General features: G+C 38.9%; 1 protein-coding gene and 1 long non-coding RNA gene across 2 annotated transcripts; one reads left to right on the top strand and one right to left on the bottom strand.

Moving 5' to 3' along the window:
* The first annotated feature begins 2,046 nt into the window (after positions 1-2,046).
* LOC126757256 (uncharacterized) lies at positions 2,047-12,517 on the top strand. Its single transcript, XM_050471024.1, has 4 exons — positions 2,047-2,385; positions 9,890-10,105; positions 10,184-10,298; positions 12,318-12,517. The coding sequence occupies exons 1-4, from the start codon at positions 2,207-2,209 to the stop codon at positions 12,477-12,479; spliced, it is 672 nt and encodes a 223-aa protein (XP_050326981.1). The 5' UTR covers positions 2,047-2,206; the 3' UTR covers positions 12,480-12,517.
* LOC126757261 (uncharacterized) lies at positions 4,905-9,115 on the bottom strand. The gene is made up of 4 exons (XR_007666717.1): positions 6,494-9,115; positions 6,303-6,424; positions 5,924-6,231; positions 4,905-5,846 (listed from the first exon to the last, which is right to left on the bottom strand). It is a non-coding gene; the product is annotated as an uncharacterized LOC126757261 (long non-coding RNA).
* Positions 12,518-18,050: the final 5,533 nt, after the last annotated feature.

The raw sequence follows: 18,050 nt of genomic DNA on the forward strand, positions 1-18,050 counted from the left end.
GACTTAAACAATTTGAAACAAATACATACTCATTTTACATGCAGTCAATGAAATTATAGGCAGCTGACATTGTTTCTAATTTTTTATCTACAACCACAGTACATAAGAACTCATAACACCAAGTCTGTTCTGTTATTACGAAACACCATGCTCACATTAATTCTGTAATTAAACTTAACTATATCCACTTAAGCTTAATTTAAATCAAATCATTACTTCACGAAAAGATACCTTCGCTATACGATTGATATTCAAGTGTTACTGCGGAATCGACAAAACTATCCGAAACCCATTTGTATAATCCTTTATCCAAGCCAGCCCACTATCGGTTGAGTCACCGCTTAGTTTCTATGATAAACAATTAGTAATCCTAACCGAAACTCTTGTGTACTTGTAATTGTTCATTCCCTTTTACCCGGTAATTTAGCCGATAGTTGAGTTGATGGGAAGGTATTCTCGCTATTTCACATAGAAATTTAGCTTCGCTTTGCGTCAGACAGGAAAGTTCCATGTACGCTTTTGTATGAGTACGTTTACATAAAAAGTTTTCCCCGCGAATCCAAATAAATTGTTGGAAAACTTTAATCAGTTTACGCTTTACCAAGCAACAGTCTTCGTCGTGGCATGTCCTTTGTTTTCTGCCCTGCGTTGTTTTGGAATGAATTGTCACGCAAAGCGAGGAAAGTTTATGTGTACATGGTTTGGGTAGTACATGGTGCCGACAAAATTTCTATTGATAATAGTCAATATTTTTCGATTTCAGCGCCACATACATGTCGGCAAGTTTTTATTGCACAATGTGGAAGTTTGTAGTCGATGGATACCAGAAAAGACGAAGGGACTGAGACACGCTTTTGTCCGAATCACATGCAACTACGCTCACTTCATTAACAATTTATGCTTAAAGGTTCGTATTCTGCTCTCAAGTAATTGCTCAAGAAAAAAATACATTATTTCTTCAAGTAATTTTGACAGCTGCTTACGCATTGTGAATGATCGACATTAGAAGAGCAAGAGAGAATAAATAAAGAAAATGAACTTTGTGTGTAATGTGTATGTATGCATTAGTGTAATAACATAAATATTTTCATTGCGATTTAGAGAATGTTGTTGATGATTCGTAAGTTTTATACCACATTTCAGAAGTAACTATACTTCATAATAGTGGTTTTAACTATTTTGGGATGAATTTAACGATTACTTTGAGTTTCCTTCAAGAAGTTGTTGATTAAGATAGACATTTATTGTTTATCCTTCAGTTTCCGCATGACGCCCGGAACACATAGGGCGCGAAAGACTGCAAGCGACATTTGTCACACTGATAAGGTCCAATCTGTTTGTTTGGCTTTAATCTTTCGCACAATACGCTCGATAGAACCTTATACGGGATCTTGAGGAGACTTATCCCACGGTAGTTGGCGCAGATATATGCTATATATGCGCTAAATATAAATAACAGTTCATTATCATCATCATTCAGTTACTCGCTAGTTAAGTTAGCATTACGGGTATATACTTGAAATTAAGAAATATAATATTGAGAATAAAAAGGGCTAAATCTTATACTTAAAAAATATACATGAATTTTATGAATTTATTTGGAGTAAATTTTAGAATAGCATCTCCCGATTTCAGGGTTAAAATGGGTATGTATGAATAGAGGAGTGTATAAATATATGCATATATTTGCCGCTGACTTATGGTTTTTGAGATATTTCCCTTTATTCATACAATAGGGGTATTCGCTTGCTCTTGCAAGATTGCAGATTGCAAAAATACTATACCGAAATATACAAGGGCACGAGAGCAGAATCTAGTGATATATGAGCGGCTGATTCGGTCAATTTATTGTCAATGACTATTATGCATGGCTATTGTGAATTGGCGCACCTTCTGAGTAATTGTTTTCATCATGTGGACATCTTGTTAAGACAAAACAAATTTGAACGAACGCAAGCAACTAATCGCATGCTTTGTTGATGCTTTTGTGGAACCTATTGTTGGCCCACAAAACGAGCGATTGTGATACATTTCGTTTGAAATTGAGTACGAAATTTTGCATTACAATTGTTTGAAATATTAATATTTTGGTTGCTAAACAATATGTAATTAAAAATTCTCAGTGTGGGAATCCCAACTGTAAAAATAGCTATCGATACTTAAAAAAAAAACTAAATAAAAGAAAATAGAGTGTGAATGAAATAAAATGGATGATAATAAGATGATGGAAAACTTCCAGTTGAAAGCCAAACCACAGGATAATGCATCACCACGTGCAACTGAAGAAGTGGATTTAGAGGAAAAGCATAAACAATTGCGGGGATTTGCAGAAAAGTTGAGAGCTGAATACTATGAAGCTTACCGCCAAATGACTGCAGAGTTGAGGTTAGAATTGTTTTCCAAAATAGCAATATTTGGATGAAAAGTGTTTTTCAGTTTGAAATAATCGGCGCCTTTTTTCGGTCGTGGGTTGTCGTAATGTGTTGTTTTGCGTATCGTATTGCACAATCCCCGGCCTGAAAATAACGCTGTGAACCAGCAATTTTAAACGAAACATATATGTATGTATGTAGTCAATACCTTTAAATTTGATTGAATATATCATTCCGATATCGCAAGGGGCGGTCGGGGGATGAAAAGGAAGGAAGATTAGGGCACAATTCCGATTTCTTTGGCGCCGCGATTTGAAGGTACCGTTGGAAAGAGGAAGTCCTCCTGATTAAAAAATATATAAGGTTATAGGTACCGCAAACGCTTAGTTTAGGAGATATTCGACCTTAAAGTTCAAAAATTCCCAAAATTCGAGCATTTCAACAAGCTATTTTACCGCATTAAACACACTTTACTCACATTTTTCACTTCAAATTAATTAATTTAAACTATAAACTTTTAAATAAATCCACATTTTACACTTTTAACAGTTTTTTTACCGAAGAAATCTTTATTTTAAAAATTACATTTTACACTCGTAGTGAACATCATGTGTGTGCTAAAATTACGACGAAATGGAGCGCTGCCATGTGATAATAAGGAAATTCGCTGAAATGCCTTTTTTCCCAAAAATTCCTCTATCCATTCATATGGATATGTTCTTTATTTAATTTAATAAACAAATATGTAATATTATATACTAATATTATATAATAATATTATATAATAATATTTAACCATTTTGTAATGAAAACTCAAACTTTGTTTGAATATTAGTGCAAGATAACCAAAAAATATTACCACTTTATAACGAAACTCAATATATTTTTTTTATTTTAACGCAGAAAGGAGTACTATGCGAAAGTACTTCAGTGACCCCGGGTATTCGCTCGACCAGGGTTATTTTTTAAAAGCGCGGCCGAAGGCCGCCAACGCAGAAAGGAGTATTACGCAAAAGTACTTCAGTCACCCCGGGTATTCGCTCGACCAGGGTTATTTTTTTAAAGCGCTGCCGAAGGCCGCCAACGCAGAAAGGAGTATTACGCGAAAGTACTTCAGTCACCCCGGGTATTCGCTCGACCAGGGTTATTTTTTAAAGCGCGGCCGAAGGCCGCCAACGCAGAAAGGAGTATTACGCGAAAGTACTTCAGTCACCCCGGGTATTCGCTCGACCAGGGTTATTTTTTTAAAGCGCGGCCGAAGGCCGCCAACGCAGAAAGGAGTACTACGCGAAAGTACTTCAGTCACCCCGGGTATTCGCTCGACCAGGGTTATTTTTTTAAAGCGCGGCCGAAGGCCGCCAACGCAGAAAGGAGTATTACGCGAAAGTACTTCAGTCACCCCGGGCATTCGCCCGACCAGGGTTATTTTTTTAAAACGCGGCCGAAGGCCGCCAACGCAGAAAGGAGTACTACGCGAAAGTACTTCAGTCACCCCGATATGATATAAATTTTACAATATTATTATAGATTTTTACTTATTTATTTTTATTAAACATAAATCGCATATTATACAAATACATACATATGTATAGTATATATGTATATATGCATATGTATATAAACAAAGAAAAATCGTTAAGAATCCTACAAATTTGGTGTTTGAGATGTGGCAACGCTCGTTTTCCTCATAATTGTAAACAATCTAGCCTTTGCAACGATGAGTGTTCTAAGTGATTTTTAAATTAATAAATATAGGTAAAATATTACAAAATAAAAGTGAAATGTGAACTTATTTCAATCTTTAAAGTGTATATTTAAATATAACAAGAGAAAAATGTGAAAAAATTTAGAGAAACATAGAGAAATAACATGTTTTCTTAGTGCAAATTTTTGAATTTTTAAACGTGAATATTTCAAAAAATATTAGTTATTTTTACATTATTTTCGGATATTCCTCCTCTGGAGAAGCTACCCTATCCGCACATACCCCATTTATATGGAAATTCGTTTTTTTTACCCCGCCGCCAAAGTAATCGGAATCGTGCCAAGATTAGGAATGTGTAAAAATAATGTTGCTAGCACTTAAAATTTTTAAAATATTCGCTTTAAAAATTTGTATAAATAACATGTGATATTTCACAATGTTTAACTAAATTTTTTCACATTTTTCTCTTTGTATATTGAAATATAAGAATGTACACTTTAAAATTTGATAAAAGTTCACATTTCACTTTTATCTTGTTTTCTTTTAGCTAAAGTTATTAATTTAAAAAAACACTTAGCACACTCATAGTTAAAAAGGTTGGATATGAAGGATTTTTCAATGACCGCGTTTTCTTTGTTTGTACTTTCACATATTTTTTTTTTTGAATTAACTAAAAAAAATCATCCAATTTTTTTCAAGAAATAATTGAGTATGCGAACACTTTTTCCACATACTATATGAATAATATTTGATTTGTATTTAATAAACACAGATAAGTAAAACTTGATTATAATTTTATAAAATGTATATGGTTCTATAATATTTTTATATATTACAAATTTTATATTATAATAAAATCATGTCACAATATTATAAAAAGTTTATTATAATGTTATATAATAATTTCTATTAATTATTATTATATAATTGGGTTGAGTTCTGCGTGTCTGAAGTACTTTCGCGTAGTACTGCTTTCTCTATACACTATTACGTAATATAATATTATTATATAATATTACTTATTTTTTTATTAAATTTAAATAAGAAAATATTTATATGCTTGGAAATATTGTTTATATCCATTTTAATTGGAAATATAATTTATAGGCTCTTATTTTTATTGCTAACTAAGGAAACGAATTGCTCTTATTTGCTTATTATCATATGGCAGCGGACATTTTCCTCATAATTGTTATCACATAAATGATATCCACAACGAGTGAAAAAAAAAAAAAAAAAAAAATGTATTTCTTACTTAAAAAACCTGCAAAAAGTTTAAAATGTGAATTTGTTTAATTGTTTGCAGTTTAATTCAATTCATTTGATGTGAAAAATTTTGTGGTTTCTTTCTATCCATTTCAAAAGATGTACATATATTGTAACATTAAATTTAGCATATCAAAATATTTTTTTTTTTACACAAATAAAAAAAAAATAATGCTAAAGCTAAAAATGGGCATAATTTATATCAAAAAAGTTTACGTACACTAATGATTATTTATATATGTAAATCAAAAATTTAATTTTTTTAATGTTAAAATTCTCAATATGAAGTTGGTAATTGAGGATCTTGGCTAATGGGATATTTTGGTTTTGGTATAGAAGTATTCCTATTTACTCCATATAGAAACCCCGCCCCAGGATCACCAGAACACAGTTTCAACCCCCAGCACTCAAAGGTACGTAACATCATAGAGCGCGTTATAGGAGTTTAAAAAAGTCGTTTTCGTTCTTTAAAAATTACCTTGCTGTATACGCCACTAAAATCACTAAAATTAACAAAGATAATCAATGTATGTACATATGTTGTGCACTACAAAGACGGCGAATATCGTCACTACCCTACCTTCTTCTTGATGTTGCCTCATTTCGTACTGACACTCACTATTATCATTAAATGTTAATAAAAAAAATTCCGTGCAATTCGCTTGGGCTGCCATGCGCTTTAGGAACGAATCTTGATTTTCGGAAACACGTTTTTTTGCTGCTCTTGGTGTATCTACGGCTTCCCTTCATGTCTGTGGACGTTCTTCCTCTACTATCGTTGAAGGTTGCTTCACCCCAAAAACTTTGGAAAGTTTCCACTAGAAACTAGACTCCAAAGTTTTATGCGCAACATTTTTACGAATGCATCCCTTCTAGTCAGACCATATCCTAACAATTAAAAAAAAAAAAAATACAGCTTAAAATTCATTCATATTAATATTCTATCAAATACTACTTACTTTTTTCCATCCGTTAACGTCCTTCTGAGGTGGCCTTTCAGCTATGTGGCTAGCTCACTTTACTTTTCCTCAACACCCACTCTTTCGCTTTTTGAGTTTTGTTTTTAATTTTTGTGTTTTCCCTTAAAAGTTCAAAGGATAACGCTCACATACATTTTGTTTATTTTTATTTTATTTTATTAAATACTTACATTTTAATATATGTTTTTTAAGCAAACAATTGAATTGGATTCAAAATCGCTATCGATCTTGTCTTGCTGAATATGGTCAGTGCATGTCGGAAGTTAGTTGTGTCCGAAGTCTGGTCGGCGTAGTGTCTAATGTCATTGTCGTAATTGAGTAATGACCTCTTGATGTTCCTAGAAGGCGGTTCCGCTCCAAGCAGGTGACTGCAGGGGTGATTTCTGCGAAAACATCCCATCAGGAACTGCCTGGAGAGGAGTTCATTATGCTCCTTAACTGGGAGCATACGGACCTCACTATGTAGATGTTCAATAGGAACCTCAGGAGGCATCCTGTCGTAGTCCGGAGTCCACTGTTCTGACCAGTCTGAAGCTTCTTCATTTGCGTTCCACTGCATACCATATTGGTGCGACGTAGTCGAGGGTCGGCCGGCCGATTGCCTTGTAAGTTACCAACAACGTTTCTTTGTCCTTTCCCCATGTGCTGCCGGCTAGCGACTTGAATATTTTGTTGCGGCTCTGAATGAGATAATCGCGATCGTATGAGAATATCAAAAGTTACACCTAAAATCTTAGGATTATTGACAGTCGGAATCTTGACGCCATGGACTGCAATATGAAGGTGATGTCTGTACTCCTTCGTCCAGTTTGTAAATATGGTCGCTGTGGATTTGGTGGGGGAGAGTGTTAGGTTCCGTGCAGAAAAGAAGCGTGCAAGGTCGGAGAGATAGACGTTTACCTTTGGGCACTTGCTATCGATTCCATTGCCCTACGTAAATATCGCGCAATCGTTAGCGTACGAGGTTACGGAAACTCCCTCTGGCGGCTGTGGGAGTTTCGAGATATAAAAGTTAAACAATAGCGACGAAAGGATACCACCCTGCGGAACCCCTTGTTTAATTCTTCTCTGTCTCCTCGAAACAGTGCGGATGGTTGACGACTGCTCAGGTGGTCCAGGGTCCAGTTCTTCAGTCCTGGAGGGAGCGTAGTTTGTTCAATGTCATGCAGTAGCGTTGTGTGACTGACTGTGCCAAATGATTTTGACAAGTCCAGGGCTACGCGGATTGTTCTCTCACCGGGTGTTTTCTGGTAAAGGCCACGAACTATCTGGGCGTTTATGACGCCAAGTGCTGCGGCGGTACTGTGTACTTTTCGGAATCCATGCTGGTGGTTTGCTAGGCTCAGTTGGTGAGTGAAGGTCGGGAGTAGCAAGGCGATTGTCAGGTGGTTGTACATCATGATCATGCGACCGATTATTAGATATGAAGCGGTGGCTTGGGTCTTGAAAGTTTCGCAGACTCCGGTAGGACTTACACTATCGAAGCTGCAAACTGCAAACGACTCGCCTGCTTCTGCGTACCGTGTGGCATGGGTACATGTCCGACGGTGGCACTTGCAGTCATGCTGGATCTCACATCAACACATACCACTCTAAATGACAGCAGAAGGGTATGGCAGAGGTAAGGTAATCTCTTCCCATCACATTAAGGAGTTAAGTGACGAAATACCACTGACTCTTCTTCGAAGGGACAGCATTACCAAAAGTATAATCTTCACTAAGATGTTCAAGGTAACCCTCAGCAGTATGGCTGGAACAATTTCGCTATCGAGCTACTGCTTAGGGATAGTACAATCAAATGGTACACTGACGGCTCGAAAATAACGGAGGGAATTGGCACTGGAGTCGCAGAACCACGCACCAAACTTCATACCTATGGATAGTTTTCCGAGCATATTCCAAGCAAAAGTCTTTGCTATAAGTCGGTGCTTAGAGTTAAACCTGCAAATCGCTATTGGGGAAGAAGTGTATAGAACGGCTGAACAGTCAATCAGATCGCTACCGTGCACCTTATCTGGGTGCCCGGTCACAAAGATATAGCCGGGAATGAGCTGGCTAATGAGCTCGACCACTTCGCAGCATCCACCAACATGGGAGGACCTGAACCGTTTATTGCGGTTGGTCCCTATACCATAAAGGAGCTGCTCCGCAAGAATGAAGGGGTGGGTAGGGAGGTGTATTGGTAACAACTCCATGGCATGCCCCGCGTCAAGTTGCTAATGCGTGGTAGCAATCTTAAAAGGTTTAAGTATGTAATGAACCTCCCAAGGGACAAACTCAGGCTACTTGTTGCCTTCTACACTGGCTTTTGCAATCTCAAGAAGCACTTACATAACATGAACCCAACTTCTTGTGCGAATACCCGGTTCTGCGACATGGATCCTGAAACTCCAGAGCACCTGTTAATTGAACCCATTGCAGTCTGTAGGCTCAGGATAAAGGCCTTTATATCAATGTTTCCAAATAGGGATCACATCGCCTCAATAGTACTCAGCAGTATACTGGAATTTTTTTATATCCTGGGGCTAAGTAAGTCGTTGTGACTTAGGAGAGGCCCCAATAGACCTTAAGTCGCCGATCCTTAAGTGGCGATCCTTATTTATTTATCCAATCTAATCTACCAGGATAGCAGGAAACAAAGTTTAATTAAAGCAAAAAAAAATTAAAGATAATATTACAATTCGCGAAAAACCATGGAAATTGATCTGGCTTAGGTCGCGGAAAAATGTGGCGCAATATCTTGTGAAGTGATACAACAAAAAATAATTTGTTCGGGAATGATGCGTGCCGCATATTATATATTAAGCATAAACCTGGTAGTCGGTGCGCAGTGACAGAGAAATCACAATTAAAGTTGATACTTTTACATATACATTTATACTAAATTTTGGGTTAAATTCAAAGATTTTGCTAAAAATACATATATTAACAATATACTATATGTATAGTATGTATATACAATATATCTTTATGAATATTGGAATGATATTTGTGCTTCCATTTTCGATGAAATTGAAGAAATTATTTTTAATAAAACTGTTTGATTTTAATTTGATAATGTTTTATCTGTATGTGCTCGCAAAAACAAAACAGTTTACTGGGAAAATAAACATTGCAGTGAAAAAATTCTGTAACGTCAAATTATACAACGCATCAGTTATCAATCTTGTTTGAGGTTGCATACTGACGATGTATAAATATTGTAGTCATACCTTTTCGATGCTTTACAGTAGTACGCTTTCGAAGGCAGCCTCTATATTACTCCTATCACTCATATACCTATTCAAAATTCCGGTTCATTGGAAATTGATTGGATTGGGCTTATACAGTGTAAGCCAACTCAATATATTAAATTTGGCATCTTAATCGTTAATTTCACGCGAACCTCGACCGGAAATTTGTAAAATATAATGCTTGCTGATTCAATGAAATATATCCGTAATTGGCAACAAACAGTTTTTGAATTTCTTGTATATACTTTTTGTCACATTTGAAATACCTATGTTAGAGATATGTATAATTAAAGTCAAATATGATACTTTATTAATAACATGACTTTTTTATAGGCCTTCACAATTAGACGGGTTCGCTGAAGTGCTAATGGAGCATCAAAAGCATGTGGTACAAAATCAAGATGAATTAATTTGTGAAATGAGAGAACAGTTGATGCAATCCCTGAAGAATTCTTTAGATCGATTTTGGGAGGAATATGATGTTACGGATCGAGTAGCTGAATTGGAAATGCTAAAAGAGCAATGCAACAAATTTAAAGGAAGCTCATGGTACATACTCACATTTAAATAATAATAAATTTGGTCAAGTATTTTTTTTAATAATATTTGTACTATTGCCCATTTCAGGAATGTCCGTCTAATGAAACCTGTAGAGAGGACTTTGCCGTTACGAATGCGTTTTAAGGAAACCAGATTGCGCTACCTTGAAAAACAACTGAGTTATCAAAATGAACAATTGAAGGTATTGCTGATAATCATACCATAATTAAAAAAAAATCCGGCAAAAAGAGAGGAAATCAATGCCTGAACAAAAAGTTTCAGAGTAAGAACACGGCTTATTCAAGACTTGATTTAACCATAATAAACTAGAAGTATACAGTGAATCAAAACAGTTTTGGCACACCTCAGTTTTTCCACTTTGCTTCAATATAACTTTTAATTAACTGAACATACCAAACAAAAAACAAACATATTTGTTTAAATAATGTTTTTTTAATACATATGTATGTATATACAAAAATTAAAAACAAAAAACTCATACAAGTAGGAGATTATTAAGAAAACAATGAAAAATAGTCATATTCATATCAAAAAAGTATTGGCCCAGAATATAAAAATGGTAATACAAAAGATGAAGAAAAAGAAATTGAAAATGTTTGATATTTTGTTGCACCTCCCATGGCTTTAGCTTGCAAACGCTTTTGCATACTTGCGACCAAAGGGGAAGTCTCCCGACTGGTAATATTGGCCCATTCTTCCTTCAAAGCATTTTTAAGGGATTCTTTCGAAGTTATTTGGTGCTTGCGATTTTTTTTTTTCAAGCAAATGCCAAATATGTTCAATGGAATTGAGATCAGGGGATTGTAGAGGTGTTTTCAACTGCTTGCAGTTATAAATTAACCACTCTTGAACCAAACGCGAAGTGTGTTTGGGATCATTGTCTTGCTGGAACTGCCATTTCTCTCCATTTAAGCCCAATTTAGTTACGCTCGGAAGCAAATTGTTTTTCAAAAGGCTTAAATAAACAAGCTTATCCATTTTTTCATCTATAAAAACAAGATTTCCAACTCACCGCTATACACCCCCACACCATTACGTTTCCGACGCCATGCTTGATTGTTTTTAAGATGTTATTTTCTTGGTGCTCCATGTTGGGCTTTCGCCATATTTTTTGAGAGCCATCCGATCCAAATAAATTGAATTTGGATTCATCGCTAAAAATCACGTTTTTCCAAACAGTTTCAGGTTGGTGTAGGTGAGTTTTAGCGAAATCCAACCTCTTTTTTTTGTTAGCTTTTGAAAAGCTTTTGTAGGGTATTTCGGACTGTCTGTGAGCTAAATATTTTCTCCAGTTGTTCCTGCATTTTTTCACTCAATTTTACAGCCGAAATTTTTGGGTCTTTTGCCACTGCGCCAACAATGGATCGTTCCTCCCGATCAGAAAAATTTTGGCCTCCCAGATCTGTAATTGCTTTCTATTTTTCCGCTGTTTGTGTAATGGTTTATTAAATATCTTACACTGATAAATGATCTATTGACAATTTGTCCTATTTCGCGAAATGATTTTTTTTCCAGGTACAGATTCAAAATGAGTTTCCGCACTTCAACGGTTATCTCTTTTCCGCGACCCATTTTGCTCAATATATGTCAAGGCTAAACACATTACTAAAAGTCAATTGCTCTAATTATTCATTAATATGCAATATCTAACAGAAGTCACCAAAAACGGGATCAAAGGAAGTCAACTTAAAGAGGAATATGCAAAAACCATGATGTGTGCCAATACTTTTTTGATGTGTTTTTCACTGTTCCTGACTTCTTCTCTAGATTGGGGGGGAGTGGGGGGTGAATGTAACGGTATATTTTCACTTGCATTTTGTTTTGTTTCTATCAGTTACACTATGTACAAAAATAATTGAATGATATTATTTTTTATTGCTTTTTAACTATCTTTTTTTAGAAAATCAAAGTGTGCCAAAATTTTTTTGATTCACTGTATATCAGAAAGATATTTTTTTTAACTATTTAATACCCCAAGGACAAGTTTGACTAAACAGACTTTCACAAGAATTAGTTCATTTTTGTTTATTCATGAAGGTTGTTTCATTTTTCAAACACTTCACCTCGATTCCTATCAAAATTAACGACGAGGATTAATAATATTATATTATAATAATAGTTGGTATTTAATGTCCCTGTGCGTTTGAACTCGAGTATTCTAATTTTTTGTATACATATAGATTTCTTATTTTTATTTCAGAGTTTAATGGCGGTGAATTGTAGAGAACGGTCTCGGATTCGCAACATGGAACAACAAAGAAAATCGATGTTAGTGACTTTAGTACGATACAGTCAAGATATCGAAAAGAGAAAGTCGCTTGCGAAGCAAATAACAGCCGATTTAATTTTTAATACTGATTAAGATTTTGTTTTAAAATAAAAGTTATATTGAGTTATTTATATAGTTTTTGTTATTTAGCAGTCATATTGCTGAAGGCCAGTAATCTATCTCGTTTCCGTTATGCTTGCATTGAATACTAACCATAACATCTTTATTTGCAATAGTCGTCAGAAGCTAGCAACAAAATACTATTGTATATTTACCTTTTAGTCATATTAATGCATCAACAGACAATGTAAATTCTTAAATAATACATGTCTCACAAAACCGATTAGTAAAAGTAAATATTACTTAAAAAATTCATAAACTGTTGAAAGAGCAACTATTTTTTTGTTTGAAGATAAATAAAAAGAAAATTGTAAAATTTGGTTTGTCCGGAAAGTAATAAGACTGAGTCGATTTAAAAAAATTTATTGAACCAATCGTTCTTCTTCTTCTTAATTGGCGTAGACACCGCTTACGCGATTATAGCCGAGTTAACAACAGCGCGCCAGTCGTTTCTTCTTTCCGCTACGTGGCGCCAATTGGATATTCGAAGCGTAGCCAGGTCCTTCTCCACTTGGTCCTTCTAACGGAGTGTAGGTCTTTCTCTTCCTCTGCTTCCCCGGCGGGTACTGCGTCGAATACTTTCTGAGCTGGAGTGTTTTCATCCATCCGGACAACATGACCTAGCCAGCGTAGCCGCTGTCTTTTAATTCGCTGAACTATGTCAATGTCGTCGTATATCTCGTACAGCTCATCGTTCCATCGAATGCGATATTCGCCGTGGCCAATGCGCAAAGGACCATAAATCTTTCGCAGAATTTTTCTCTCGAAAACTCGTAACGTCGACTCATCGGTTGCTGTCATCGCCCAAGCCTCTGCACCATATAGCAGGACGGGAATTATGAGGGACTTATAGAGTTTAGTTTTTGTTCGTCGAGAGAGGACTTTACTTTTCAATTGCCTACTCAGTCCGAAGTAGCACCTGTTGGCAAGAGCAATCCTGCGTTGGATTTCCAGGCTGACATTGTTCGTGGTGTTAATACTGGTTCCTAAGTAGACGAAATTATCTACAACTTCAAAGTTATGACTGTCAACAGTGACGTGAGAGCCAAGTCGCGAGTGCGACGACTGTTTGTTTGATGACAGGAGATATTTCGTTTTGCCCTCGTTCACTGCCAGACCCATTTTCTGTGCTTCCTTGTCCAGCCTGGAGAAAGCAGAACTAACGGCGCGGGTGTTGAGGCCGATGATATCAATATCGTCGGCATACGCCAGCAGCTGTACACTCTTATAGAAGATGGTACCTTCTCTGTTTAGTTCTGCAGCTCGAACTATTTTCTCCAGAAGCAGGTTGAAGAAGTCACACGATAGGGAGTCGCCTTGTCTGAAACCTCGTTTGGTATCGAACGGCTCGGAGAGGTCCTTCCCGATCCTGACGGAGCTTTTCGTGTTGCTCAGCGTCAACTTACACAGCCGTATTAGTTTTGCGGGGATACCAAATTCAGACATCGCGGCATAAAGGCAGCTCCTTTTCGTGCTGTCGAAAGCAGCTTTGAAATCGACAAAGAGGTGGTGTGTGTCGATTCTCCTTTCACGGGTCTTTTCCAAGATTTGGCGCATGGTGAATATCTGGTCGGTTGTTGATTTTCCAGGTCTGAAGCCACACTGATAAGGTCCAATCAGTTTGTTGACGGTGGGCTTTAATCTTTCACACAATACGCTCGATAGAACCTTATATGCGATGTTCAGGAGGCTAATCCCACGGTAGTTGGCGCAGATTGTGGGGTCTCCTTTTTTATGGATTGGGCATAGCACACTTAAATTCCAATCGTTGGGCATGCTTTCGTCCGACCATATTTTACAAAGAAGCTGATGCATGCACCCTATTAGTTCTTCGCCGCCGTGTTTGAATAGCTCGGCCGGTAGTCCGTCGGCCCCTGCCGCTTTGTTGTTTTTGAGGCGGGCAATTGCTATTCGAACTTCTTCATGGTCGGGTAATGGAACGTCTGCTCCATCGTCATCGATTGGGGAATCGGGTTCTTCTTCTCCTGGTGTTGTGCGTTCACTGCCATTCAGCAGGCTGGAGAAGTGTTCCCTCCATAATTTAAGTATGCTCTGGGCATCAGTGACTAGATCACCTTTGGGGGTTCTACAAGAGTATGCTCCGGTCTTGAAACCTTCTGTAAGCCGCCGCATTTTTTCGTAGAATTTTCGAGCATTACCCCTGTCGGCCAGCTTATCAAGCTCTTCGTACTCACGCATTTCGGCCTCTTTCTTCTTCTGTCTGCAAATGCGTCTCGCTTCCCTCTTCAACTCTCGGTATCTATCCCATCCCGCACGTGTAGTGGTCGATCGTAACGTTGCGAGGTAGGCAGCCTGTTTTCTCTCCGCTGCGACACGGCACTCCTCGTCGTACCAGCTGTTCTTTTGCACTTTCCGAAAACCAATGGTTTCGGTTGCAGCTGTACGTAAGGAATTTGAAATGCCGTCCCACAGTTCCCTTATACCGAGTTGTTGACGAGTGCTCTCAGAGAGCAGGAGTGCAAGCCGAGTAGAAAATCGTTCGGCTGTCTGTTGTGATTGCAGCTTCTCGACGTCGAACCTTCCTTGTGTTTGTTGACGTGCGTTTTTTGCTGCACAGAGGCGGGTGCGTATCTTGGCTGCAACAAGATAGTGATCCGAGTCGATGTTAGGACCTCGGAGCGTACGCGCGTCTAGAACACTGGAGACGTGTCTTCCGTCTATCACAACATGATCGATCTGGTTGGTGGCTTTTCGATCCGGAGACTGCCAGGTAGCTTGATGTATCTTCTTGTGCTGGAATCTAGTACCACAGATAACCATATTTCGGGCCCCGGCGAAGTCGATCAGCCTCAACCCATTTGGGGATGTTTCGTCGTGGAGGCTGAATTTACCGACCGTAGTGCCAAATATACCTTCTTTGCCCACCCTGGCGTTAAAGTCGCCAAGCACGATTTTGACATCGTGGCGGGGGCAGCTCTCATAAGCGCGCTCCAAGCGCTCATAGAAGGCATCTTTGGTCACATCGTCCTTCTCTTCCGTCGGGGCGTGGGCGCAAATCAGCGATATGTTGAAGAATCTCGCTTTGATGCGGATTGTGGCTAGACGTTCATTCACCGGAGTGAATGATAGTACTCGGCGACGGAGTCTCTCTCCCACCACGAATCCAACACCAAACTTGCGCTCCTTTATATGGCCACTGTAGTAAATGTCACAAGGACCTACTCTTCTCTGTCCTTGTCCCGTCCATCGCATTTCTTGGACGGCGGTGATGTCAGCCTTTATTTTCGCGAGGACATCAACCAGCTGGGCAGCGGCACCTTCCCAATTAAGGGTCCGGACATTCCAGGTGCATGCCCTTATCTCGTAGTCCTTATTTCGTTTGCCATGGTCGTCATCAAAAGGGGGTTTCTCTTCCGAGGCTGTCGCTTTCTTTTCATTGGGGGTGTTTTTTACGTGGCGGGTCCCAAACCCAGCGCACAACCCTAAGCAGGGGATGTTTCGCCTTCTCACATTAGCTCGCCTTCGAACGGATGTTCTTAGGCTACCCAGAGGATACTTGGTCAAAGACCGGAAGTTGTGAGCTGCTTGAGCCATGTGTAAAAGAATCGTTTCTGGCCACTCCCAAGTGAATGGCGATCAGAGAACTTTCCTCACTTGCGTGAACTTCTACACATGACTCCATCCTCCAATCCAATCGTTACAATCCTTTAAATACATTCAAAATAGGCTCCTTCTACGTCGAAGCAGCGCTGCAAGTGCGATTTCTAAGCTTTGAAGGCGTCACGAAAGGCATTCTCCGCAATAACCTTGAGAGCATGCTGCATGGATCCCCTCTGTCGTCTCAAAATGCTCGGAAGATTGCCTCTTTGTCTCGGGATCATATTCAAAGTGTCGTCACCTGTGATTCTTCTTCTTTACTGGCGTAGGCACCGCTTACGCGATTATAGCCGAGTTAACAACAGCGCACCAGTCGTTTCTTCTTTTCGCAACCAATTGGAAATGCCAAGCGAAGCCAGGTCTTTCTCCACCTGGTATTTCCAGCGGAGTGGAGGTCTTCCTTTTTCTCTGCTTCCCCCGGCGGGTATTGCGTCGAATACCTTCAGAGCTGGAGTGTTTTCGTCCATACGTACGACATGACCTAGCCAGCGCAGCAGCAGTCTCTTGATTCGCTGAATTATGTCAATGTCGTCGTATATTTCATACAGCTCATCGTTTCATCGAATGCAATATTCGCCGTGGCCAACGCGCAAAGGACCATAAATCTTTCTCAGAACCTTTCTCTCGAAAACTCCTAAGACCGACTCATCAGATGTTGTCATCGTTCATGCCTCTGCACTATATGGCAGGACAAGAATAATGAGTGACTTATAGAGTTTGGCTTTTGTTCGTCGAGAGAGGACTTTACTTCTCAATTATCTACTCAGTCCAAAGTAGCACCTGTTGGCAAGAGTTATTCTGCGTTGGATTTCCAGGTTGACATTGTTGTTGCTGTTAATGCTGGTTCCAAGATAGACGAAATTATCTGCAACTTCGAAGTAATGACTGTCAACAGTGCCGTGGGAGCCTAGACGCGATTGCGACGACTATTTGTTTGATGACAGGAGATATTTCGTCTTGCCCTCGTTCACTGCCAGATCCATCTGTTTCGCTTTCTTATCCAGTTTGGAGATAGCAGAATTAACGGCGCGGGTGTCGAGCGCAATGTTATCAATATCATCGGCATACGCCAGCAGCTGTACACTCTTATAGAAAATTGTACCTGCTCGATTAAGTTCTACAGCTTGAATTTTTTTCTCCAAAAGCAGATTAAGAAGTCGCACCTAAGGGAGTCGCCTTGTCTGAAACCCCTTTTGATATCGAATGGCTCGGAAAGGTCCTTCCCGATCCTGAAGGAGCTTTTGGTGTTACTCAACGTCAGTTTACACAGCCGTATTAGTTTTGCGCGAATACCAAATTCAGACATCGCGGCATAAAGGCAGCCTCTTTCGTGCCGCGTGTCGATTTTCTTTTCACGAGTCTTCCAAGATTTGACGCGTGGTGAATATCTGGGCGGTTGTTGATTTTCCACGTCTAAAGCCACACTGATAAGGTCCAATCAGTTTGTTGACGGTGGGCTTTAATCTTTCACACAATACGCTCCTTAGAATCTTATATGCGATGATGAGCAGGCTTGTTCCACGGTAGTTGGCGCAGTTTGTGGGGTCTCCCTTTTGTGGATTTGGCCGAGCACACTTAAATTCCAATCGTTGGGCATGCTTTCGTCCGACCATATTTTACAAAGAGGCTGATGCATGCTCCTTATCAGTTCTTCGCCGACGTGTTTGAATAGCTCGGCCGGCAATCCATCGGCCCCCGCTGCTTTGTTGTTCTTCAGGCGGGTAATAGCTATTCGAACTTCTTCATGGTCGGGCGATGGAACGTCTGCTCCATCGTCATCGATTGGGGAATCGGGTTCGCCTTCTCCTGGCGTTGTGCGTTCACTGCCATTCAGCAGGTTGGAGAAGTGTTCCCTCCATAATTTAAGTATGCTCTGGGCATCGGTCACTAGATCACCTTTGGGGGTTCTACAAGAGTATGCTCCGG

The sequence above is a fragment of the Bactrocera neohumeralis genome, chromosome 4 (assembly GCF_024586455.1).
Source record: "Bactrocera neohumeralis isolate Rockhampton chromosome 4, APGP_CSIRO_Bneo_wtdbg2-racon-allhic-juicebox.fasta_v2, whole genome shotgun sequence".
Taxonomy (NCBI): domain Eukaryota; kingdom Metazoa; phylum Arthropoda; class Insecta; order Diptera; family Tephritidae; genus Bactrocera; species Bactrocera neohumeralis.